The 26708-nt window shown below is 42.8% G+C and overlaps 1 protein-coding gene across 5 annotated transcripts; it reads right to left on the bottom strand.

Moving 5' to 3' along the window:
- Nucleotides 1-636: 636 nt before the first annotated feature.
- myripb (myosin VIIA and Rab interacting protein b) lies at nucleotides 637-26708 on the bottom strand. Of its 5 annotated transcripts, none has more exons than XM_079662050.1 (14): nucleotides 26622-26708; nucleotides 24672-24769; nucleotides 24490-24570; nucleotides 22252-22413; nucleotides 19704-19869; nucleotides 17894-18411; nucleotides 16992-17135; nucleotides 14026-14661; nucleotides 13499-13561; nucleotides 7437-7628; nucleotides 6405-6566; nucleotides 4736-4831; nucleotides 4572-4632; nucleotides 637-2037 (listed from the first exon to the last, which is right to left on the bottom strand). In XM_079662050.1, exons 2-14 carry the CDS (start codon nucleotides 24759-24761, stop codon nucleotides 1994-1996), a joined length of 2415 nt encoding a protein of 804 aa, XP_079518176.1. In that variant the 5' UTR covers nucleotides 24762-24769; nucleotides 26622-26708; the 3' UTR covers nucleotides 637-1993. The 5 variants fall into 5 exon arrangements, with proteins under 5 accessions (XP_079518176.1, XP_079518177.1, XP_079518178.1 ...); XM_079662051.1 differs by having other exon boundaries at nucleotides 7437-7625; XM_079662052.1 differs by lacking the exon at nucleotides 13499-13561.

Raw genomic sequence — 26708 nt, 5'->3', positions numbered from 1 at the left:
GTACAGGATCAATGTGCAAAACCCGAGAAGTGAAAGGCTGGGATGAAGAGGGGCAGAGCATTCATTCAGAGGATCATCACACCTTTGTTAGTTCAAGCAGTCCATCAGGAAAAACAACTCTGCAGAAACGTTGACAACCGTATGCATGGCTAACTGAGAATCTGACTAATGCAAGTGGTCACAGAGTAAAGAAAAACAACCAAAAATGAAAAGGCAGTATTCTCAAATCTAGTGTTTAAGGAGTACAAATACAGTGTGTACTAGCCGCTCCAAAGATGCCTGTTGACACCCGTGTTTTTGCACTATTTACCATCGTCATATCAAATGGTAAATGCAGGCGTACACTGCAAGCACTTTGAGTCATGAGAGTGAGATAGAACCGACTGAGGAGGGCTCCTTTGAGTAGAGAATAAAGCCTTCAATGTGCAATAGTACTTATATCAGTGATATTGCATAAAAACGTTCAGTAAGTACAAAAATAAATTGCTTGTAACAAAATCATGGTTTCATGGCATTTGTTTTATAGCCCATGTGACTTCATTATGTAAAAAATCTTTGCAAGATTGAATGAATGCAACACAAAAGTTTGGACATGACACAGCGAAAGGTTAAAACATGAAAATACTTTTCTGTTTAAAAAAAAAAAAAAAGCCACAACGTTTGAAAGTAAACAAAGAAAATGGCTTTGGGTTGAAGAATACTGAACAGGGGGAAGTTGGCAAACCTGAATGTCAGACCTGAGCTGAGTTTGTCTGACATTCAGACATTAGTTTCACTCGTTTCAATGTAAAAGCCCATAGCTCTCACATTAAGGCTGTGTGTGTTTCTACTTAGCTTTAATAATAATAATTGGGAAAGCACTTCCTCGACATGTGTTTGAAGAATAATTGGACATTATGGGAAATACACTTTTTCATTTAATGAGAATGTCTGTAGCCTTGTTGTGAAGTTAATTAGCTAGTTAGCTTAGCTTAGCTTAAAGACTGAAATTCAGGAGAAACATTTAGACTGGCTCTGTCTGACGGAACAATATATGTCTATCTTTTGTACAGTTAAATCAAAAATATAAATCTCTATATGTATATGTATGTAAAGGTGAACTTTAGAAGTGCTGCTAATATCATAACCTTTGTGAAGTCAAGCTAGCAAGCTAGAGTCTTTATGCTAAACTAAGCTAACAGGCTAACTGTACAAACTCTACTGTAGTTTGGATCTTTGTCTGTAAATCTAGTCAAAACGTTAATTCCCAATACCAATCATGTAACTACTTTATTTGAGGCCGTAAAGAAGGGATAAATGGTTTCTCAAATGTGCTTTGTTTTTCCTTCTTAGCCCTCTAGTTAGGAAGGAAGGACGAAAACAGTCGTGGCCCTGATACCTTGTGTATCTTAACCCTTATTTTCTGGCAAGTGCATAACTTATTAAAAATGGTTAACATATCAAAAGGTGTTACAATCATTCCCCAATGAGGATTACCATCTGATAGCTGTGTGTGGAAATCATCCATAAAAGCTCTGAGGGGGGGGGCTTAGAGTTTGACATGTCACCTGTTGAGAAAGAGGATGCAGTATAAAACACTGGATCACAGAAAGTTTCACTTCATTTTTCCACGTCTTCATTGTACAGTAAATCACAATACTCTTGCAAACAGATAGAAAAGGGGAATGAGAGTTATTCTTGTCTGTACAGATGTTTTCTTTCCAGGGCCATGAGGATTGTTTGCAGATTTTTAAGGCAGAGACTGTCGAGTTATCCTTGCTTTATGTTACGAAGTGAGGAAATGGAGGATTCATGGAAAAGACGAGAGAGCCAGTTGCCTCTTTTGCCGGTTTTTGACTGACAGGGTACCGACAGAGTGCTGTTAGGGTCACAGGGCAGGTGTTGGCCCCTGATTGGCCTGGAGGCGGACACTGGGTCAAGGCACTGGATGAGAGGGGCCCGTCCCTGGGGCTCTGAAACCGCCCTGAGGGACTCCTTGTGCTGCTGACTGTCACTACGGCCGAAACACTTTCACCTGTTGCTCTGGCTCCAACTTCTCTGAAATTCAAAAGAAAAAACTGCATTTAATAAACAATATGGTACTCCCAATGGCGATAAGACTGTTAAACACCTGAACCTTTGAAAGGACATCCGTAATACTCATCTGTTTGCAACTTACATGTACAGTGGGGCAAAAAAGTATTTAGTCAGCCACCAATTGTGAAGTTCTCCCACTTAAAAAGATGAGAGTAATTTTCATCCTAGGTACACCTCAACTATGAGAGACAGAATGGGGGGAAAGAATCCAGGAAATCACATTGTAGGATTTTTAATGAATTAATTGGTAAATTCCTCGGTGAAATAATTATTTGGTCACCTACAAACAAACAAGATGTCTGGCTCTCACAGACCTGTAACTTCTCTTTAAGAGCCTCCTCTGTCCTCCACTTGTTAACTGTATTAATGGAACCTGTTTGAACTCGTTATCAGTATAAAAGACACCTGTCCACAACCTCAAACAGTCACACTCCAAACTCCACTATGGCCAAGACCAAAGAGCTGTCAAAGGACACCAGAAACTAAATTGTAGACCTGCACCAGGCTGGGAAGACTGAATCTGCAATAGGTAAGCAGCTTGGTGTGAAGAAATCAACTGTGGGAGCAATTATTAGAAAATGGAAGACATACAAGACCAGGTTTTCTTTAATGTTCATAGTCCAGGACATTGTTATCTAAAGCCGAATTACCCCAAAGGTCTCCTCCTTTCCCAAAACAAACACAGCCGGCGATTTAAACTGTTTGCATACTGTTTAAAGGAGTTGAATATTTAAAATGCGTGTTTCTCCACGGCAGTTTGGCAGACAGACAGTTTCTCATCTTATTTATCTTATAGCTTAAGATCCAGACATCCAATAAAAAAGCTTTATTGGGTTAAAATGTATATTTAAAAGTACCAAAATCTACCTTTTATTGTAAACAAATGTGGGTTCAAATTCATAATCTCGCAGACAACCGTAACGCTGGCAAATCTTCAAAAGGATACACTGCTTTTACCAAAGACCAAATTAAACGTAAATACAATTACAGATTTCTCTAGGTTTACTGAAAGAAGTAAACAACTCAACCAAATATATAACGGGGGTCCAATTGTTTTACATTTTAATGTGGAAAAGTTACATAATATTATCCCAAAAGTAGGACTTTATAAAGCTCCATCCAGCAGAGAAACGGGTTGTCCAGAGAAAAAAGAGAAACTATGAATAACATATGATTCAGATGAACACATGTCCAAAAGTCACGACAGTCTTTACCAGTCATACATTTAGTGCATAGTGTATGATGGCCAGACTAAAAGCACACGCTAAGCTGGAACCAGCGATATGATAACATGTCTCGGTCACTGATTTTGCCCCATTGTCCAGCGTGCTTTCTGGCTTTGGAGATGAAAAAGCCACCCTGAATCAGAGCTATTGTGCGGATTCTGCTAAAGGGAACATCGAGACGGACGAACAGAAAAAGGCCATTCACCGATATGAAAAAGGGAACCGACTTCTTGTAGGTTGATACAACAGCCTTACATCTAATGGAGCTTTTCAGTTCCTTAGTCTCATTCGAGCAGATGTATTCACATCCTTTCAGCCGCCAATGACAAAGCGTAAAATGTGTGATGTTAACTAAAGATGAATAAAAGTGCCTTTCGTTTCACTCCCCATCTGCAGCTGTTTCACACACACTGAGCGTGTTTGTGTTTAGGAGAGTCTGCCATGATGATGTGTGAGCTAGCATGGTTGAAGACACATTTTGCATTACCTAACCATGACTGGTACAGTGGAGGGCTCACTGAACAGAAGATAGAACATCAACGCAGTAAATGTATTCAACCATTTGGGTAATTTAGTCAACAACACAGCTCTGAAAAGTACTCCAGAAGATGTATGCTTATTTCAATATAGTACTAGATGTTCCCAAATGTATCTATGCATGCAAATAGAGGAGTACAAAAACAAGAAGATTCACATTTAAAAAGCAGGAATCAGATCATTTGTTGTGTGTTATCGGAGGACGTTACTCTCACCAAGTAATCATTGGGTGAAAAAGCTGCCAATTAATCTCACAGTTTACAGGTAGGTGATTTTTGCATTTCTAATCAGCAGCTTGTGTGCGCTACCATTGTGCAGCAACACAAACACATACGCTGCTGGTCTTTAATCAGCTGTTGTGGCGTAACTAGGTTCAGAACAAAGACCTGGACGTAAGAAATGCAGCAGAGATGGAGGAGGGTAGAATGTGAATATTTTTTTAAGACAAAGCCTCAGGAGGGACCTTTTAGATCTTTAGGCTTTGATGCAGTGAATAGAAGATCTCTTGTTACTGTGCAGCCTGCGGGCAAGAGGATAGCAATTAAGCTTTTTGGTTTGCAGCTGAGGAATCAGGCATTTAATCACAGCTCGAAAAATAATTGTATTTCAATATAGGTTTAGATTTGTCACAGTTATATATGTTATCTTATTGTTTACATGTTACCGAATGAATGTGTGCATGCAAATAGTTTGTATATGTATGTACTGTGCAAAGTAAACCTTGTTAGGTACCTTTCAGTGGGGGGGCAGGGAGCTTCCTCCTCTGATGGCGTGATGAGTCCAGGGTTTGAGGCTGTAATCAGAGTACTGGTATTATTCACTTCATCCAAATACTTTATGATCAAATGTGAAGACCATGGAGATATACAACTGTGTTGGAGAGTCACTCGAGTTACCTTGGCCTTTGGTTTGAACTTGGAGAAATGATTGCAGACATTCACATTCAACCCGGCTGTTTTCAGAGCGGATATCCTCGCCTCGATGTTCGAAATCTGAAGAGGAGACACACACTTGAGGTGAATAGGGCGAAACTTCCCCAGCTGATGAGTTACATTCAGACAATTGCTTTTTGTAGTTCATGGTTTTTGAGATGTTATATTTATATATTGGAATGAGGCATCATCTAATGCTAACTTTTGGTGAGATTAAGGGAAACCTACAGTCTCAAATAGACAAAGTTAGTATCATTAAAACCTCATTTATTAATTTGCACTAGTCTGAAGGAAGACTTGTTATGGAGGAATAATTGAAAATGAACCAGTGCATGAAGAGCAATTTCTAATCCTATAGTTTCTCGCCTTAAAACCTGTTAAACCCCGAGCCTGTTTTTCAGGTCTCAGGCTCGAAAATTACATTCCCAGAACAAATGACCATATCTTCTCTTCTAAAAGGGTTCAATTAATAATCTTTTTTCTCAAAGCAAGGTTACACCTGTGAGTTGAATGTAGAAGTGTCAGAATCAATATAGATGTTTTTATTTTAAAGTAAATTCAGATTGAACACAGTCAAAAAAAATTAAATTATTGTGTCCGTCCAAAATAATTACTTATAGTGAAAACTACCCTTGGATGATGGGTTAGTAGACTAAAAGCTTTAGGAATCCAAACTACAACATATAATAAGTACCCTGTATCAAGATTGATGCAAAACAAGTGAAATTTGACCTTTTTAGAGAGATTTAGCAAAAAAAACCCACTTCTGGGGTCATTTGGGTGGATTTGACCTATCTCTGGCCCCCCTTGCTCGATTTTGCTGATTGACATCTCTCTCTAACCGTCAGAGCCAATGGAATCGAGGGGAACTCCCACATACTCCTTATTTGGTCGTGTGTGTGTGAGACTGCCGCATAGCCAAAACCGGAAGCTGCGATAACTCTGGTGGCTACCATTAGCAGCTAACTTTTACTCTCCGATTTTTACATACAAATGGAATTATGGATTATAAATAATTTTTCAAATCCACAGAAACATTATCAACCTATGGATTAACCGATTCAGCCGCGTTTTTTCTCGTTTTAATGCCGTTGAACACGTCTTTTGATCAGATTGACAGCTACGGTGAGACGATCTCCCGTAAAAGCTCCGTAAAGGTACGTGTTGTGATGTCTGTTTGCTTCCCCTGTCGCGAGTTTGGATCACTCAGTGATGATACTAATACCTAAATAATCTGTGGAACCTCAGCTTTAATCGGATATCTTGTACGTGCAGCTACGATAAGTAATAAGGGTATCTTTTATCTTGAGTTCTGTGCCAAAGAGCGTTAGCATTTTTCGCTCGGGGGTGATTTAGATGCTTCTTATGAGACTTGTGTTTTGTTTTGGTAAAAATGGTTAGTATCGTCAGTTAGCTGAGATTATTCCCGTTAATCTGGTATAACACATTAATAGGTTCTTAAATATTAAGATGCCCTGAGACACAGTGTCGTGAAAAAAAAAAACTTAACAGGAAGCACAATTGAATTCAACATAATTAGAAGTTTTCTTTTAAATAAACTGTATTGCGTTGAAAGTCTGTGATTTGGTCATGTATGGTCCAAACCAAACTGCAGGACCCTCCTCTCCAGTACCTGTATCTCAGAGTGCTGCACCTGGGCGGCAGCAGAGGCCACCTGGTCCTCCAGGAAGGACAGCTCTGTGTCGCTGGTGCCGCTCTGAATGCTGCGTGCGCACTCCTCCAGGTCCCCCAGCTCCCCCTCCAGGCCGTACACCTCACCTGCAGCCAGGTACACCTGCTCAGGGGAGCAGAGGACAAGATTCAACGGTTTTATTCTCATCTGCACAAAGCTACAGTGTAGAAATGCAATATTCTGATCTGAGCTCCTCCAACAATGCAACATATATAATAAAATATATATAAGTAAGCAGATCAAGCATTTAGGCCCAGTTCCAAACCGCTCCCTACACACAAATAGATCCTGCAAACATTTACTGGTAAACTGAGCAAAACTAGAGACATTTAATATTGTCCTACAGATGTTAACAACTTCATGGTTGCCTCAGACTTTTTTAAATTTAGGATCATATCCCCATGGCTAGTCTAGAAAAAGGTAAACGTGTGCATTTGATCGTACGGTTTTGTATATTTACGAAGACTGACAGAAAAACTGATTTTAAAAAAAAAAAATTGTTTTGTTTTATTTGAGTTATGATGTATTATCTTTTCTCCAAGAGATACTGATTTGAAACCAAGCCCAAAGCTTGCCAATGAATTTATGCCCTCTAGCTCAGCGGTTCCCAACCTGTGGGCCGCGTCCCCCTAGTGGTCCGCGAACGCTTTGCAAGTGGGCCGCCAAATAATTTGCAAAACATTATGATTTGTGTGGAAACAGTTCATTATTAAGATTATTTTTTATTTGAACCTCCTTTCCTTTCTCTTTCTTGATCCTCCTTAGCAACGGCCATTACAGTCCTTGACAGCGGTCTGTTCTACTGGATTAACAACGTGTCACATGTTCTGACTCGACCAATCAGAACTTTTGAAAAAGGTTGGGAACCGCTGCTCTAGCTGTAAGATTAAGAAGTAGCCTCATTCTGCTGTGAGTGTTTGGGCCTTAGCTTCAGATAACATTACTTTTATCATTTGGCGGTAAGGTGCTTACGTTCTCCTCCATCTTGGTGAGCTTCTGGTCCAGCTGGCGGGTGTCGGAGCTGTTGGACACGGGGGGGGCGCTGAGGGGCTCTGATTGGCTGTAACTCTCTCCTCCTGCCTCTCCGATCAGCTCCTCTGTGGCGTTCAACACCTTCAGCACCTCCGTGGTGATGCTGCAGAGAGAGGCCGCCGAGTACTTCTGCTTCACACACACACACACACACACACACACACACACACACACACACACACACACACACACACACACACACACACACACACACACACACACACACACACACACACACACACACACACACACACACACACACACACACACACACACACACACACACACACACACACACACACACACACACACACACACACACACACACACACACACACACACACACACACATCAGACGCAGTGATACTCTGAGAAACCTTTTAAGAGACGTTGAGAGCAAAATGAATCGATGCATGTGTGGAGAAAAGTAGGCCACGTCAGAGATAGTGAAAAACATCTTTCAGGAAGCCAGAGGATTTTACAAGATACGAGTAGGCAAACACATTTGATGATGGAAGGGGAGCAAATAAATGACATGTTGATTTTACATGGTTTCTAACATATATCATAAAAAGGTGTTAAAGTTTGCGACAGCCCGATATGATGTCCTTCAAATAATCTTATCATGTCCCCCACTCAAATATATTTTGTTTATCGTCATAGAAGAGTACAAACATTAGAAAATTCACATTTAAAAAAGCAGGAATCAGAAAATATTTGATGTGTTCTCTGAAGACGTTTTTTCACTTTTCACCATCTAATCGATTTGTGAAAAAGCTGCCAATTAATCTCATAGTTGACAGGTAGTTTATTTTTGCATTTTCTAATCAGCAGCTCGAGTTATAGACTCTTCTTGCACTATTTCAATTGTATTTGTATTCACTTGCACCTCTCAAAACATTCTATATGCTGCACAGTGGAGGAGCCTGTGACCTACGTTTTTCATTGCCATATCTACACTAGCTAATGTCCATCCATCCATCCATCCATCTTCTCCCGCTTATCCGTGGTCGGGTCTCGGAGGTAGCAGTTCCAGCAGAGAGCCCCAAACTTTCTTTTCCCCTCATCAACCAGCTCTGACTGGGGGGTCCCAAGGCGCTCCCAGGCCAGCGAAGAGATATAATCCCTCCACCTGGTTCTAGGTCTACCCCTCGGTCTCCTCCCAGCTGGACGGGCCTGGAACACCTCCCTAGGGAGGCGCCCAGGTGGCATCCTTACTAGGTGGCATCCTAACTAGGTGCCCGAACCACCTCAACTGGCTCCTTTCGACACGAAGGAGAAGCGGTTCAACTCCGAGTCCCTCCCGGATGACCGAACTTCTCACCTTATCCCTAAGGGAGACACCAGCCACCCTGCGGAGAAAACCCATCTCGGCCGCTTGTACCCGCTATCTCGTTCTTTCGGTCATGACCCATCCTTCATGACCATAGGTGAGGGTAGGAAGGGCCCGGTAGACAGAGAGCTCTGCCTTCTGGCTCAGCTCCCTTTTCGTCACACAGTGCGGTAAAGAGACTGCAGTACCGCTCCCGCTGCTCCGATTCTCCGACCCATCTCACGCTCCATTGTTCCCTCACTCGAGAACAAGACCCCGAGATACTTGAACTCCTTCACTTGGGGTGAAGCTAATGTGCACATTAAAATAAAGCCTTGAAACTTGCTGGTCTTTAATCAGCTGTTGTGAGGTACGCAGGTGCAGAACAAAGAACTGGACGTGAGAAATGCAGCAGCGATGGAGGAGGACCGAAAGTGAGAAAGGTTTTAAGACAAAGCCTAAGGAGGGATCTTTTACATCTGGAGGCTTTGATGCTTGTGAATAGAAGGCCTCGTGTTACTGTGTAGTAGCAATCATGGCGTTTAGTTTGCATCCGAGGAATCAGGCATTGAATCACATCCTGCATTGTATGACTAAGGAAAAAACTAAAATGTAAACATCCTAATGGAGTTTTGTTGAATATCACGAGCTCAGTTTAGTCATTTGGAAAAGAAGTAGAAAAACAAAAACATGTGTATTCATTGTTGTTCACTGCTTGTTTACTGGAGCAGCTTGTTCCTCTGAATCCATGCCTGCCTCCAAATCTCTGACGACTAATGATATAAATAGTGAAGAAAGCTGCCGTGCCCGTTTCTGAATAGATGAAAACACTGAGAGGAGAGAGAAGAGAGACGGATCATATTCAATAATGAATGGATCACCGGCTGAAGCTTTGATCAGCGAGTATTGATCCGTGTGTTTATGTAATGAGATGAGAGGCAACACATTATAACATTAGCACTGATCTTAAGACTGAAGCAGAGATATCGACATGGGTTGATCGATGGAGGAAAGATTGATATTTGGTAAGAGGGCCGTGAACATGAAGATCAAACATGCTCCACTATTAAAGTTGAAGATAAACATAATGTGTATTTAAAACATAATTTAGCTGACATACAAGTTGGTGAAGAAGGTAAGAGTCACGGGAATATAAGCGCAGTTATTTAATTCATTAAAACAATATTATGTATTTATTCCATATGCATGAAATATAATGTACACATTATAAAGCCCCCTGAGAGATTTGTGATAATGGGCTTTATAGATAACATGTAATTGAGTTATAATATTGAACAGTAGAAGCTAGTTTAGGGATCACTTTTGTAAGAATGGGTTGGGAATCAAAATGTGTTTCGTGGTGGGCTTCCGGGCCATCGTCCCAGAAGAAGCCCTTTACTCACACATCAGAGCTAGACTGAGGTTTGCCCGTGAACATTGGAAAGGTAAAGATGAGTTTTGTAAGTCTGTGCTTTGGTCTGATGAGACTAAACTGGAACTGTTTGGACACATGGATGTTGCTCATGTTTGGCGAAGAAAGGGAGAGGCCTTCATCCCTAACGGTACGTCTACACTACAGGCATCAAAAAATGCTTTCAACGCTTCGCCCATTCACTTGAATGGGGTGACGTAGAAGATTTTGAATCTTCGCCGAACTGCATTGTGGGGAGCATGGCATGGCTTTGCAAGCATCACGAGCATCTATCGGCATCAAAAGTTGAACAATGTTCAACTTTTGAGGCTTGATGCTTGGCATCAGCCAATCAAATCCCGTTTATGCAAATCCCGCCAGTGCAAGCGCAGCCAATCAAACCGCGTGCAAGCTGGGAGAGCCAGACCGCAGTTCATTTCCTCATATTCCAAACAAGATATTACGGTAGCAAATCACCCGGTTCTTTACGACCGGAACTATTTACCGGGATACAAACCGGAGGAACCAGGCATGGAGGGAGGTGGCAGAGACAGTGGGTGAAACTGGTCGTTTTTTCGCCTGTTTGGAGAGTTTATATCCAGTTTACTTCGTTTTAACATTGCTATTGCTTTGTATGTCGGGGGCGGGAGATTCATGTGATTGGTTGCTCGCAAAAAATCGCCAAGCTTCAGACACGCCCAGCTCCAAGATTTGTTCATGCCTGTAGTGTAGACGGGCCGTAACGGTACATCTACACTACAGGCATCAAAAAATGCTTTCAACGCTTCGCCCATTCACTTGAATGGGGTGACGTAGAAGATTTTGAATCTTCGCCGAACTGCATTGTGGGGAGCATGGCATGGCTTTGCAAGCATCTCACGAGCATCTATCGGCATCAAAAGTTGAACAATGTTCAACTTTTGAGGCTCGATGCTTGGCGTCAGCCAATGAAATCCCGTTTATGCAAATCCCGCCAGTGCAAGCGCAGCCAATCAAACCGCGTGCAAGCTGGGAGAGCCAGACCGCAGTTCATTTCCTCATATTCCAAACGAGATATTACGGTAGCAAATCACCGGGATACAAACCGGAGGAACCAGGCATGGAGGGAGGTGGCAGAGACAGTGGGTGAAACTGATCGTTTTTTCGCCTGTTTGGAGAGTTTATATCCAGTTTACTTCTTTTTAACATTGCTATTGCTTTGTATGTCGGGGGCGGGAGATTCATGTGATTGGTTGCTCGCAAAAAATCGCCAAGCTTCAGACACGCCCAGCTCCAAGATTTTTTCATGCCTGTAGTGTAGACGGGCCGTAAGAACACATCATGCTGTGGGGCTGTTTTGCAGACTGAGGCACAGGGAGCCTTGTTCGGGTGCAAGGCATCATGAAACATTTAAATTATGTTGACATTTTGAGGGATAATATAAAAAAATCTGCTCTTAGTCGTCGCTTAGGTTGTAAAGAACTACTCTCAGAGGTTGTTTTCAGTTGTGTCTCAGAAAGGGTTCACTATTGGCTATTTATGGCCTGGGGGCTAATATTTTTGACCAACCCATTTTTCACTATATTTGATATAGCAAGCCTAAAAACGTATTTTATTTTCCAAAATGTACCAAAAGCTAGCACTGGTGAATGTTTGATTATATCAAGTTTTATCAATGCTGGAAACATTGGGAAGAATTTTAGGAACATTTTCAATAACTCCTGGGGGGCTAACAATTTAGACTTCAACTGTATTTCTGTCAAGAGCAACAGACCAACATTCTCCTCAGCTTTTTGGTTAGCATAAAGTTGGTTTAGGTTAGGTTGCGCTAGACTTTCTCGCTGCCCGTCATTTTGACGGACAGGATCGTAACATTTCCGTCAAAATCCATTATTACCCGTCGGTCTGTACACAACCGACTGGGGGGCTCGAGAAATATTAGCGCCAGCCGGTGTTTTGCCGTGTTATGCATGACCACTGAATCTCGCGGGAGCGCGCCACAGCGTAAAGCATAAACTCCCAGACATTTCAATGATTTGTGCGGCATAGTTAGGTCTGGAAACGACATAAGGGCATAGCACCGGAGCCCTGCTGCAGGGAAACTTTGGCGCTGTTCTGAGTTTGTTCTAATCCGTAAAAATGACGGACTGCTTTCAGATTTTTCCGTCATTGTCAAAAGAATTCCGTCATAGATGGAATATATTCGGTTAACGCGACCTCCCTCTAGTCTTTTTTTGTTTCAGATCCATCATCTCTTGAGGGACGGCACAGTGCTCACCCGCCTTCCCGAGTGCATACAAAAATAAGCCATATTTATTTTTAAGCAACACATTAGTCTGTGATTTCAGTGTTTATTTCTGTCTGATATTCCATTTGAAAGCCTTTATCTGTGTATACCGATGAGTCACAAATATCAAAGTCATCAGTCATTTCTTTATTCCCCTCAAAACCGAGCAGGAACAGATCTCACTGGGACATGTGTCATCAGACATATTGTTAAAGACCAGCATTACTCACAGAGGCCATTATAACGACCAACATCGACCCCCTCCTCTGATGTGACAGAAGGAAGGTCCTGTCAAAGTGTGTGTGTGTGTGTGTGTGTGTGTGTGTGTGTGTGTGTGTTTTATAAGTCCATCGACCTGCCTTTGTGTGGGTATGACTGTTCAATACATTCATGGGAATATACTTACTAACTTACTAATGGATCGTTGATTTTACAAGCAGATTATGAAATGTTTCTTTTTTATATCAACAGCATTCAGTACGTTATTTGATTTTCAACTTTCAAATGTCACTGCCAGCTAACATTCAGATTTTGGACATTTGATTTTGGGAGTTGCTGAATTGTTTTCATTTTGTATTTGTAATGGTTTGAGTTGCTCCTGCTTGCTTTGCTACTGAACACGACTTCTGCTATGATGAAAACGTGCACGTAAAGAAAGCAGCAATGGCACAGAGGCAGTTTCTGAACAGCACAGCGCTTGTGTCTTCAAACCACTCTAACCTTTTGAGCCTTTTATTAAAAATATCCATTACAGACTTCCTGTGATAGATATCGTCCAATATAACTCCTGAGTGTGTGTGTGTGTGTGTGTGTGTGTGTGTGTGTGTGTGTGTGTGTGTGTGTGTGTGTGTGTGTGTGTGTGTGTGTGTGTGTGTGTGTGTGTGTGTGTGTGTGTGTGTGTGTGTGTGTGTGTGTGTGTGTGTGTGTGTGTGTGTGTGTGTGTGTGTGTGTGTGATAATGGGGGTTTGCACGAGACATGACAGAATTCTGTTGCTTTCACGCTGATATCTCACCTGCTGCAAGAGAGAGGAGAGCAACTGAAGCCTCTGCTGTTGCTCCAAGTCATGCTGTTCCTCCTGACACACACACACACACACACAGACAGACAGACAGACAGACACACAGACAGACAGACAGACACACAGACAGGCAGACAGACAGACAGACAGACAGACAGACAGACAGACAGACAGACAGACAGACAGACACACAGACAGGCAGACAGGCAGACAGACAGAAACAGACAGACAGACAGACAGACAGACAGACAGGCAGACAGACAGAAACAGACAGACAGACAGACAGACAGACAGACAGACAGACAGACAGACAGACAGACAGACAGACACACACACAGACAGACAGACACACAGACAGACAGACAGACAGACAGACAGACAGACAGACAGACAGACAGACCAAAGAAGAAGGGAAGCTCAGAGAAACACGGAAACACAGGATGAAGGAGGTGAGGATGAAGAGTTATTGAGAAAGTTAGACAGACAGAAGCAGACGAGTGTTTTCCTCCTGATCTCCTCACCTGGTTGTCTGACAGCGCCCCCTCCTGGAAGGATGGAGTAACAGCAGGTGAACTGGCGCTGGATCCACTCCTCCTCGCCTCCTTCTCAGCGTCTCTCTTGTGTTGTCTCTTACTCTGTCTCTTGTCTCCTCTCTTTGGCTCCCACTCTTCTTCCTTCTCTTCCAAACACTCGACCCCCATCTCTAACCTCCTCTCCTCCCTCTCTGAAGGACTCTTTATTAGTCTCTCCTCCGGCCCGTTCCCTTGTTCCACCGTCTCTCTTTCTTCCTCTCTTTCTTCACTCAGTCTGTCACTTCCTCTCTGTCTCTCGGTGTCTATCGTCCTCTTCGTGCTCTCCTCCTCTTCCTCCGACGAGCTGCAGTCTTTGCTGTTTGCTCTGCTGACCAGCTGGCTGAGTCTGGCCCTCAGCTCCTCCTCCAGAGAGTCTGCAGGCGGGGGTCCCGGGGCCACAGATTGGCGCTGTGGAGGGCTGGGGGCCGCTGAATTTGGAGCCGCCGTGTCCAAGTCCTCTGGCTCAGGGGTCATGGCGTCTGATTTGAAGGCGTCCGGTGCAGCTGATGGCACAGGGTCGGGAACTGACTGCTCCTCACTGAGGCCCCGCTTCAGGAGAGCGTTGAGGAGGAAACCAGTGTTCTCCTTCGGGGGGGGGGGGGGGGGGGACGACGACAAAGAGACATACATACATCATCAACAAGTAATACATCATGCTCATTATTTAACAAAGGGTGCAAACGACTCAATGACTTCTACAATCAGGACTACGCACAGCTTCTTCTTCCCTTCAGACTGCTGACCATGAGCCCCACCCTGTCCCCTACTGCCTCGTTGTTGTTGTTGTTGTTGTTGTTGTGTGCTGTATTCACTGTATTTATTGTTATCTGTGTATTTATTCTTATTTATACATTTCCCATCTATTTTCTTATCATTTATTTTGTACATACTACTGATAAATTGTGTACTGACTGTTTTGCACTCTGGTTAGACCCTCCTTCATTTCATTTCACTGTGCTTGCATTTTGTAATGACAATAAAGTAATCTAATCCAATCAGATGGCCTGAACTGCGTTATCACTATTCCACACTTCACTTCCCAATGGCATAGCGGGAAATGATCAGATTGAAAAGGCTTTATTGTCATATGCACAATAGTTACAATTAAAATCTGAAGTTCCAGGCTTCTTCTGTGCAACCAACAACATACTTACAACATTAAAAGAGTGCAAGAATAAATAGAAATAGCATAGTGCACGAGAATGGTGCAACGGACACCATGGTGCAAGTAAAATGCAGAAATTAGTTAATTATATACAAATAGAGTAATATAAGACAAATAAACAATGTACAATTAAATGTGATACTTTACGATAGCCCAAACGTTTTGTCTTAGGAATCTGTCAGGAAAGCCTAAGAGTGAGTGCAGGTGTGATGTACCTGATGGACTGAGAGTGAGTGCAGGTGTGATGTACCTGATGGACTGAGAGTGAGTGCAGGTGTGATGTACCTGTAGATGGACTGAGAGTGAGTGCAGGTGTGATGTACCTGATTGACGGAGAGTGAGTGCAGGTGTGATGTACCTGTAGATGGACTGAGAGTGAGTGCAGGTGTGATGTACCTGATGGACTGAGAGTGAGTGCAGGTGTGATGTACCTGATGGACGGAGAGTGAGTGCAGGTGTGATGTACCTGATGGACTGAGAGTGAGTGCAGGTGTGATGTACCTGATGGACTGAGAGTGAGTGCAGGTGTGATGTACCTGATGGACTGAGAGTGAGTGCAGGTGTGATGTACCTGATGGACGGAGAGTGAGTGCAGGTGTGATGTACCTGATGGACTGAGAGTGAGTGCAGGTGTGATGTACCTGATGGACGGAGAGTGAGTGCAGGTGTGATGTACCTGATGGACTGAGAGTGAGTGCAGGTGTGATGTACCTGATGGACGGAAAGTGAGTGCAGGTGTGATGTACCTGTAGATGGACTGAGAGTGAGTGCAGATGTGATGTACCTGTAGATGGACGGAGAGTGAGTGCAGGTGTGATGTACCTGTAGATGGACGGAGAGTGAGTGCAGGTGTGATGTACCTGATGGACTGAGAGTGAGTGCAGGTGTGATGTACCTGATGGACTGAGAGTGAGTGCAGGTGTGATGTACCTGATGGACTGAGAGTGAGTGCAGGTGTGATGTACCTGATGGACTGAGAGTGAGTGCAGGTGTGATGTACCTGATGGACTGAGAGTGAGTGCAGGTGTGATGTACCTGATGGACGGAGAGTGAGTGCAGGTGTGATGTACCTGATGGAGGGAGAGTGAGTGCAGGTGTGATGTACCTGATGGACGGAGAGTGAGTGCAGGTGTGATGTACCTGATGGACGGAGAGTGAGTGCAGGTGTGATGTACCTGATGGAGGGAGAGTGAGTGCAGGTGTGATGTACCTGTAGATGGACTGAGAGTGAGTGCAGGTGTGATGTACCTGATGGAGGGAGAGTGAGTGCAGGTGTGATGTACCTGATGGACGGAGAGAGAGTGCAGGTGTGATGTACCTGATGGAGGGAGAGTGAGTGCAGGTGTGATGTACCTGTAGATGGACGGAGAGTGAGTGCAGGTGTGATGTACCTGATGGAGGGAGAGTGAGTGCAGGTGTGATGTACCTGTAGATGGACTGAGAGTGAGTGCAGGTGTGATGTACCTGTAGATGGACGGAGAGTGAGTGCAGGTGTGATGTACCTGTAGATGGACTGAGAGTGAGTGCAGGTGTGATGTACCTGATGGAGGGAGAGTGAGTGCAGGTGTGATGTACCTGATGGACTGAGAGTGAGTGCAGGTGTGATGTACCTGATGGAGGGAGAGTGAGTGCAGGTGTGATGTACCTGATGGACTGAGAGTGAGTGCAGGTGTGATGTACCTGATGGACTGAGAGTGAGTGCAGGTGTGATGTACCTGATGGACTGAGAGTGAGTGCAGGTGTGATGTACCTGAGCTAGAGGGTATATGGACTGAGCGTGGCTCCCTGCAGCTCTCTGCTCTGAAGAAGACTCTCTCTTGCTCTTCCTGCGTCTCCGTGACCTCCTGACGGGGTCGATCTGCTTCTCCTCCGCCTCGCTGCTGTCCCCCGTCACCTGGGAACACACATCACACTTCAACTTTAGTATTTCCTTTTTCAATGCCATAGTTCACATTTCAGAAAGTACTTTTTACCCTGAAATGATTGTATTTCCTTTACTTTGTATACAAACATGCACTGGATGAGAGTTTTAGTGATTTTCACTAGTGGAAAGTTACTTACTTTAATAATCAGAATACCTTTATTAGTCCCACAGAGGGGAAATTTGCAGCGTTACAGCAGGAAAGAGCCACAGACAGCTTAGACAGTACTAAGTTATAATATAATAAAGATTTAAAAAAGTTACATAATTTTCAAAAATACAGATCAAAAACAAATCAAACATCATTGTGTGATTCTTATTTTGTAATGTTTATCTATATTTACTACTTCTCACACTTCTTAGCTGCTTGGAAAATTCCGTATTAAGAAGATTTGTTGCAGTGTTGTTAGTTACTCTCTGTGTGCACCAACAGTGTGAACTGAGAACTTCCTGATACGGCCTCCCTAACGCCCAGAATTCTCCTTCATTATCACCAAGCTTCCCCCCCCCCCCCTTTCTCCTCTCTCTGTGTTTAAATATGCAACCCAAACTATATTCTTCGTCTTTCACTCTGCAGACTATATGCTCTCTGTGTGACTGACTGAACTTTCTTGCAAGAAATAAAGTACGAAAAAGACAGCTGAATGTTTAATCCTGTATCTACATCTGATAAATAAATTCCCACCACACATATTAAAGTAGTTGTAAGTACAACTAAAGCTGAGTTTAACCTTGGGGTTGAAGTTGACGTCCAGGGCCTCTGAGGGCACTGGGTACGGGGAGAGGTTCTGGTGATACAGCGGCTGGTGGGGGGGGTGCAGGTGTGTGTCGGGGGGGGGTCCTTTCTTCCTCAGCAGGTTTTGGGGGGGTTTCCGGGGACAGGCCGACAGCACGGACGAGGCCTCGGAGTCCGAGTTGAGCGTCTCTGTGTTGGTGTACTGGCCGGAGGAGGGGGAGGTGACGGGCAGGTGCTGCGTGTAGGTCCACTCGGGGTCGTGCTGAGAGTCCGTGTAGTACGTCTCGTCGGACATTTTGCGCCTGAACTGTCTCAGCGCCGCCCCCCAGCCGCCCTCGTCGTCCGGCTCAGAGTCGGACCCCATCCCGGCGTACGCCGACACCACGCCGGACTCCTTCTCCAGCGCGCTGAACACCAGGCTCTTCCTCTTGGTCAGCAGGCTGGGCCGGGACAGCTGGGAGCTGTGCAGAGCGATCCAGTTCCCGTCCGGACTCTGGAGCACCGAGGACGCACCTGCAGGGACAGGAAGTTCAGACACACTGACAGAACTGCACTCTGAGGGTAGGCTGTTTGACACTGACTACTTAAAGATTAGATTAGATTCCTTTTATTAGATTCCAAGCATTCCCGATGGTGCAATCAAACATAACAGACAGAATAAGTATCAAATAAAAGCTAAAACTTTTAATATAAGATATATAAAGTGACTATAATTTGGACCTATGATACATTGAACAGTACGCTTACAAAACAATACAACATTACCATAAAATACAAGAACTATACGGTCAAGGCAGTAAGAAATGTAAACAAGTCAGTAAGTGAGTTATTGCGCATGTATTTATCAGTGCTGTTGATGAAGAGCAAATATTAAAGCGTCTACTGAGCTGTGAAGAATTATTCTGATGATTGATTCTTAGTCTGAGCTAAATAGTTTTGCCAGAATCATGTTTATTAGTTCCTTTAACAAAACAGATACATTTAGAAAGCACATTTATTATCCAGGCTAAACCTTAATTTAGATCAGGCTTAAGGGTTGATATTTCTTAGATGAACAATAAAACACATGTACTAACATTCATTTCTCCCTTGACTTCTTATCGTTCAACTATTGAAACCCCGAAGATCATTTATTTATTTAGTTATAAGTTAAACTTCCTAAAGTTGAATGACACATCATGTCTCACCAGTAAGAAAAACTGAATTCAATTTCAGTTTGAATTTGAAAAGGACATGGTGGGGCTGTCTTCCAATACGTATCATATATTTGATTATAATGACCTCTAGTGTTGGGTAGCTTGTTTGAATAGGGCAGATATACAGACATTTCTTTATCCACGTTGTATATTTTCCAGCAATAAGAAGGTCGTCCTGGGGCCTGAAACATTAAGCCCCCCCCCCCTCTCCCCGCTTGATGTTCCCTTTGTGGGCTTTTTGTGTTTTATTGTCTTAAATACGTCCTGCTGCAAAAACCAATCGCCACTGTGGGAGAAAAATAAAGCCGAAATGCTTTAATCGATTTTATTGTGCATCCTATTTGTCATATTGTGTGTGTGTGTGTGTGTGAGTGTGAGTGTGAGTGTGAGTGTGTGTGTGTGTGTGTGTGTGTGTGTGTGTGTGTGTGAGTGTGTGTGTGTGTCACTGTGGGAGAAAAATAAAACTGATATGCATTGATTGATTTTATTGTGCATCCTATTTGTCATACTCACATCTGCATCCAGAGTGTGTGTGTGTGAGTGTGAGTGTGAGTGTGTGTGTGTGTGTGTGTGTGTGTGTGTGTGTGTGTGTGTGTGTGTGATGTTTACTGGAGTTGTCCAGGCGGTCCACACTCTTCCAGCTGGGGAGTGCTGTGGCCTTGCCCTCCCTCTTTAGAGAGGTGTAATCTCCTCCACCGGCCCGGGCCCCCCCCTCTTCCTCCAGACCCTTCTCTGGGGAGTCGTCACTGGTGAGGGAGAACGCTGAGCGCGAACGCTGTAGAAAAAACACAGTAAAACACACACAGAAATATGATTGGTGAGGAAAAAAAAGTCAAATGCATGCACCTCTGCTGATATAAACAATAAGCGAGTTCAGGCATCTCTGAAAATAAAATGTTTAAACTCTGGAAATGTAAAGTAGTAAATCAGTCTGGTCTGTATCTAGGATCATTGTTGACTTGAGTCTGAGCAGCTGCAGACAGGTTTAACTGCCTCGACGGCGGCAGTAGTCACATATAATATCCACTTACAGTAATTACATAATATAAAGGGAAGCCCTGCTGGCTAGTCTACTTCCTGTCTGGGCAGAAATCTGTAAAGCTGGGGCTGTGAGTCAACAATCCCACCAGCAGGGGGAGCTAGACAAAAACTAAAGAGCAAAACAGAAAACAGAGACTCATCTGTGAGAGAAATGTTGTGGAAGTCTTCGGATCATAACGTGTTTTTATATTAAAGAAACAAGCAAAAAAACTAGAGCAAGACATTTTGCCTGCTCCCTTCAACTTTAAGGCAGATTAACAGGTCTATTCTTACTCATCTTGTCAATTCGATCTTCATCCTAAAGATTTGGAGTCAACAAATTCGATTTCCATCTTACAAAACAGTCTAAAAAGACATTTTAACTGCCTGCTTTTCCCCATGTATCTGATGGTTTTATAGTATTTCATTTTTTTATTTTGCTTTGTTGTTTTTGTTTAACTCATAGTGACATTTAGCATTGCTATTGCCCAGGAGTCAATGCAGGTGTATCAAGCAATACACCTCTCAGAAACACATGCATGTGTAGATTCAGTAGCTGTTCCACTGGGAATGAAAGGAACAATAAGGAGGGGATTTAAAGCTCATTCATGTGCACAAGCTAAACTTAAATCTCATTGGTGAACAGTCGGTCTTTCCTACGACTTAACATCCAAGTTAAAGTACTAAAGGTACATGCATATTCAAATATAGACCAGAAGAGAAAATATATACGTTTGTAGAACGGATGGGATGCACTGTTCAGATTACTCTAAGGATCATTGTTGAGGCAGATCAGATTTGGGTGTGTGTTTGCATGTCTGGTGTCTTAGTGTGTGCAGAGAGCTGATAAACAGATCCTGTGTGTGTGTGTGTGTGTGTGTGTGTGTGTGTGTGTGTGTGTGTGTCTGTGTGTGTGTGTGTGTGTCGGGGGGAGGGGGATCCCCACGTATTTCACGGGACTTTGATCTACGCTGAGTGAAACAGCGGGAAACAGAACGGCGAGGCCAGGGGAGCGCGCAGCTTTGAAGCTTCGCTCACACACGGGACCATGACAAATCTGCAGGAGTCCCCGCTGACTCGTAGTGAAAGGCAGGTGTGTGTGTGTGAGTGTGTGTGTGTGTACTATACACCTCAGTGAGTCCCTCTGTGTAGTTTTTTTCAAACCTGGAACATTAAGTGAAACCGGTATTCTGTGGATTTGGATTTACTTGGCACACATTTGTAATATTTGTAAGGCTTTGCCAACTTAAGGGAAGAATCCACTGTAAAACACTTCTAAAGGAAAAAGCTAAGCCAGGCACCTGGGGGTCTATTTTGTTGCTAAGTGGGCTATTTTCCCTGAAGCATACAGTAGATGAACCGAAAGAGCAGCACGTGTTCTGTCTACCAAATCTGAGGAATCCTCTAAATTAGACAATCTGAACACATTTTTTGTTTGAATATGTTTCTAGAAAAGCATGAAAATCCACATCATTGTCAACTTTTTGGACTTTTATGGAGAATACCTGAATCCTGCAAAAATATTAAGTGGACAAAATAAAGGAATTCTAACTCATCATAGATCCGAAGAGAAATGCAACCCTTAATAAGACCACATCATCCCCACTACAGTCTACTATAATCTGTATAAAAGAGGAAGTAGTCCCTTTGGTCGCCACCATCTAGTTGTTTTGAAAGCAGCACTGACATGAGAGGTTGGCACTTAGTCGAGCTGAACATTATATTTTTAGGAGAAGATATCATAGACTTCTATACAACCTGAATTATGTTATAACCAGTGTTGGAGATGAGAAAGAAAATCAGGTTTTAGACACTTGGCTTCACTTTTCAGATGCGGAGGTTGTCTCCTGGGTGCCACTGAAACGATTCATGCCAAACACAACATTCCTGTGTTTTTTTTAAACGTGGCAAACACAGAGACAGTGGCTTAGAAACACATAACGAAACACAGACCCTCCACTGTTTGAACTGTGAAACGAAGCAAGAAAACCAAACCACTATTGTTTAAAACCAAATTTGCAAAGAGTTTAGAAACTGGTGAGCACGCGCTGACAGCACAGCTTTGTGGGGACTTCACCGGATCCGGTTGACATTTCTTTGTGTTTTTTTGTTTGTTTGAGCAGATTTCATCACTGACCCACAGAGAGTAGGAGGTCTTCAGAGGGTCCTGGGGGGCTTGTGAAGACGCTTGAGGCTGCGACGGAGAGGCGAGTTCACCGGACTGGATCAGATTCTGAGGCTGCGGCCAGACAAAGTCGTACTCTGTCTGCATCTCCGAGCGCTTCCTCCTCTGGATGATCTGAGCAGAGAGGGAATAAAGAAGGATAGAGCTTGATTACACTTTTGCATTTTGGAGGGGTCCCGACACTGGACGGGTTCTCACGGGGAGGAGTTGCTGCTGTACTAACATTTATTTTTCATTATTGACATTTTTGTTTTGGTTGACTGGTTATCTATTTATTTATTTATTTATTTATTTATTTGTTTATTTATTTATTTTTTATTATTTATATTTTATTAATTAATTTGATTTAATTGATTTATTTATTTTATTGATTCTGTTTGTGTATAATAAATCCAGTTCAACAGACCCTGGATATGTTTGAGTTATCTGGTTTAACTAATCCAAAACAAACGCGCTCTCGCTAAGTGGTCCTACGAGTCGACGCTGGTTGTCAACTCTGTAACTCAAGCCATGGTTTAGGGGCGGGGTTAGCAACAATTGACCAATCACAAACATGGACAAGCGTACTGACAGCGCAGCGTCATACTTCCTGAATGAAAAGTCAACTATAATATTAGACGTATGAAGAAGTTAAACTTCAAACATCCATGACTTAAACACTTTATCCAGGATCAAAGCCACATAGCTGCACCTGCAAGGTGAATACAGCTGGTAACAGAACAAGTGTTTGAATGCGTACATTAACAGGTTTATGATATCACTGCCCCGTCTAAGACACCATCTGACTTTAATTACATTTGTCTCGAGTGTTTCGTCAACTGAATGTGTTGCTTAAAATAATACTTCTGCATACAGTATGTGACACTGTGAGTGTTGCACGGCCAGACACGGCTCAGCTGACTCAGATAAGGAGATATATGATATATTATGATGTGATATGAATGATAATGGGACACATCGACGTCTGTACTCACAGTGCCGCGGACTGCACGTAATGTTACTTTGATCCGGTTACTTATGTTGTGGCAGATATTTAGTTACGCTTAACTCTTAATAATAATTTAATAATTAACTCTTAACGCTAATGTCATAATAGTCAGATTGCTCTGAAGATGGGAGGTGATATTCTATTAATGTTCACGTTCACAGTCGGTGATGTTTGCCGGCCGTCTTTCCTGCAACGGCAGCTTTTCTGTATTTCCTTTCTCCTGTAATATGACTTGATCGCTTTGAACTCTGCACACTGAGCTCTGATTGGTCAGCAGGCAGTGCTTTCGCTGAGTTGAGCTCTTATCCTGGAACCCAACCTGCTCCGGAGCAGGCTAGCCGTTCAGTATCAGTTACCATGGAGATCTAGCCCGCTAAGAAGTGAACCAGCTTCCTAGGACCGGAAACCCAGAGTTTTCCCTGAAGTTAGCCGGCTAAGAGAACATCCGGCATCGTAGTACAGGCCTCTGGTGTTAAGCAGTATTTACATTGTTACTCTATCCATCTTTCTATAAAGTGGAGATCTGTTTACCTACCTTTGATACATGCTCTGATAGAATAACTGTATGCTGTTGAAAAAACCCAATAAATAAAGTAAAGAAAAAAGAAGAAGGATAGAGCAAATGTTATCAAGCCTTTTATTAAGAACAGATATATATATATTTATTATGCGAGGTATACAAAAAGAGGTCGGACTGAGAGCTGCAAGGTTTGCAAGCACGCTGCAAGCTTAACTCAAATAAGAAATTATAATAATTGCAACTCTGAAAATGCTAATTAAATCCCATTACAGCTTATTACATTTGCACAAATGGATGAATCATTTTCTATAATAAAACTTTAAAACCAATATCCAGTTTCCATTTGAACTCTCTTTTAATGTAACACACCAACTGCCTTACAGTTCAGATATCGGACACATGTTAATTAAAGCAGGACGCAATCAACCTACTGTAAATCTACACTAACTAAAGTCAGGCTAACCTTTGCTAAAGTCGTTCTGTGATCCCAATTTCAGAAGAAGAAATAACTTTAATGACTGTGTTCCCGTGCTATTTCTCTTACAAAATGTCATGTCAAAGAAAGTGAATACCAAGGAGAGACCTAGCTTATGGTATTTCATTTTATATTGTGCATTTACATTTGGAAAAGGCTTACTACACTTCGACACAGAAAGGGAAATTAAAACTTTCCTCAACGTACTTTTTGTACGATAGTTGTGGCGAGTTCCTCTATGAGTTCCTCTTTGTGGTCCTGCAGATATCGAGCCTCATTCTGCTTCTCCTGCACACAGAGAGAGGGTGACTGATTAAAAGGGGAAGGGGGGAGACAGGGGGAGAAAGGGAGGAATCAGAAGGAGAGGGAGGGATGCAGTGATTCCTCACCAAGCTGTCACTGAACTCCTCCGCCTTAGCGATGGCTTCCTCTATCGCCTCCTCAGCGACACGCAGGGCGACTGTGAGCGTCTCGGCCATACTGTGTCCTGAAACACACACACACACACACACACACACACACACACACACACACACACACACACACACACACACACACACACACACACACACACACACACACACACACACACACACACACACACACACACACACACACACACACACACACACACACACACACACACACACACACACACACACACACACACACACACACACACACACACACACACACACACACACACACACACACACACCAATTATGTATATATGATTCTGAAATGAGCCATTCTGCATAATTAGTACTTTTACTATAGTCCATTTTGATGCTTCTGAATGAAGGACTTGTAACAGAGTATCTTTTGCAGTACTGCGACTAACAAAGGAACTACCTCCGCCTTTAACTCCCACTGTGATCAAACAGTTAACCACAGCTGTATTACAGCCCCTCTCGTGGGTCACAAGATGAATGGATATTAAAGAACAATATTTTGCACAGACTTTAATTAATTAATTGAACACCCCTGCTGGGCTAAAAACATATTTAAGTGAATGCATCTCAGCATTTCAGAGGGAAAACCACTATTTGGTGAACATATGCATGAGTATTTGGTTTTGTTCTCAAAAGTTGTACGTAAGTCGCGACATTTCAACAAATGTTACTCCTAGTTTAACTGAAGTTAGAATGTGTTTATCTCTTTAGATCAGGGGTGTCAAACTCAAGGCACGGGGGCCTAATCCGGCCCGCGACTTCATTTCATGTGGCCGACAAGCGCTCTGAAAGAATTTAATGTTTATTATACAGTTACATGCCGATTTACAGAAGCACGATGTCCATAAACTACATGTCCCACAATGCATCTTAAATTTGACCTTTTTCTCAGAATTTGACTTTTTTTCTTCAAAATATGCCTTTTTTCTCAGAATTTGACTTAAAATTGTTACTTTTTTTTCAAAATGTCACTTCTTTTTTTCAAAATGTTAATCCAATGCAAAGGCAATAAAGTAATATAATACATTATTAAATATTTATATATGTATGTTTATATAGCCTTTAAGTTACAACCGGCCCTTTGAGTGCAACCATAATGCTGATGTGGCCCGTGATGAAATTGAGTTAGACCCCCCTGCAACACATGTTTAATAGAAAACATTTCAACATACTATTACTGTCCATTAAAACACTGCAGTTAAAGTCTAACCATCCACACCGCAGAGTGAAAACCTGTTTCCTCTGCAGCTCGGCCAATTAAAACAATCATTATGAATAAAAACCTCATCTCTCTTCTCTGCGTAGCACTTAGGAAGTTTGGGCTTATTAAAAACTAATGCACTCGTGGGATTCTTGTTTTTCTGAGTTTGCATCTTAATGGTTGAATGCACTTGCTGTACGTTGCTTTGGATAAAAGCATCCACTAAATGTAATTATAATATTATGTAATAAAAACACACGGATCCCACGGCTTCTCACGCGCTAAACAGCAGATCTGGATCATTGCATAAACTCCTCTTGTCACTGGGAGACAGGTGAAATCTGAAATTAGTGCATTGACCAGCATGTGAGACTAAATGTCTGTAGGAGGCTTTCGTTTTATCTGTGCGTGTGTGTGCATTTCATTCTCGACAGCAGTTTAATGTGTATCTGTGGATTTATGTGTGTGTGTGCGTATGAATTTTGTATGTGTTTCAATTCACTTTGTAGCATTGATGGGACACACACCCCTCTGCAGAACGCTCTCCAACAATTAATGAGCAATAACTATAAAAGCTTACCCGTTCTAAGGGATAGCAATATGGCTACTAACGCAGACGAGGATCAGCTATAAACTGGAGAAGTTAATGTTAATTATAATGGCGTCTGAATTACACATCTCTCACCTTCGCTCTGTTTGTAGAAGGCGGAGTCGCTGCCACAGACGCTGCCATCGTTGTCGTTGCCGGTGCTTCCCTCGTGAGCGCTGCTTT

This window comes from Notothenia rossii (genome assembly GCF_949606895.1).
Source record: "Notothenia rossii genome assembly, chromosome: 12".
Taxonomy (NCBI): domain Eukaryota; kingdom Metazoa; phylum Chordata; class Actinopteri; order Perciformes; family Nototheniidae; genus Notothenia; species Notothenia rossii.
The sequence above is the reverse complement of the archived record's forward strand: the minus strand, read 5'-3'. Positions and strand labels throughout refer to the sequence as shown.

What these genes read in the sequence shown, in the direction of transcription:
- myripb (XM_079662050.1), bottom strand. Translation starts at nt 24,761, where the DNA reads ATGGCCGAGACGCTCACAGTCGCCCTGCGTGTCGCTGAGGAGGCGATA. An exon ending in GGACCGCCTGGACAACTCCA is followed by an intron (nt 18,412 to 19,703) that starts GTAAACATCACA and finishes CTGTCCCTGCAG; the next exon opens with GTGCGTCCTCGGTGCTCCAG. An exon ending in TCACCAAGATGGAGGAGAAC is followed by an intron (nt 6,567 to 7,436) that starts GTAAGCACCTTA and finishes TCCCCTGAGCAG; the next exon opens with GTGTACCTGGCTGCAGGTGA.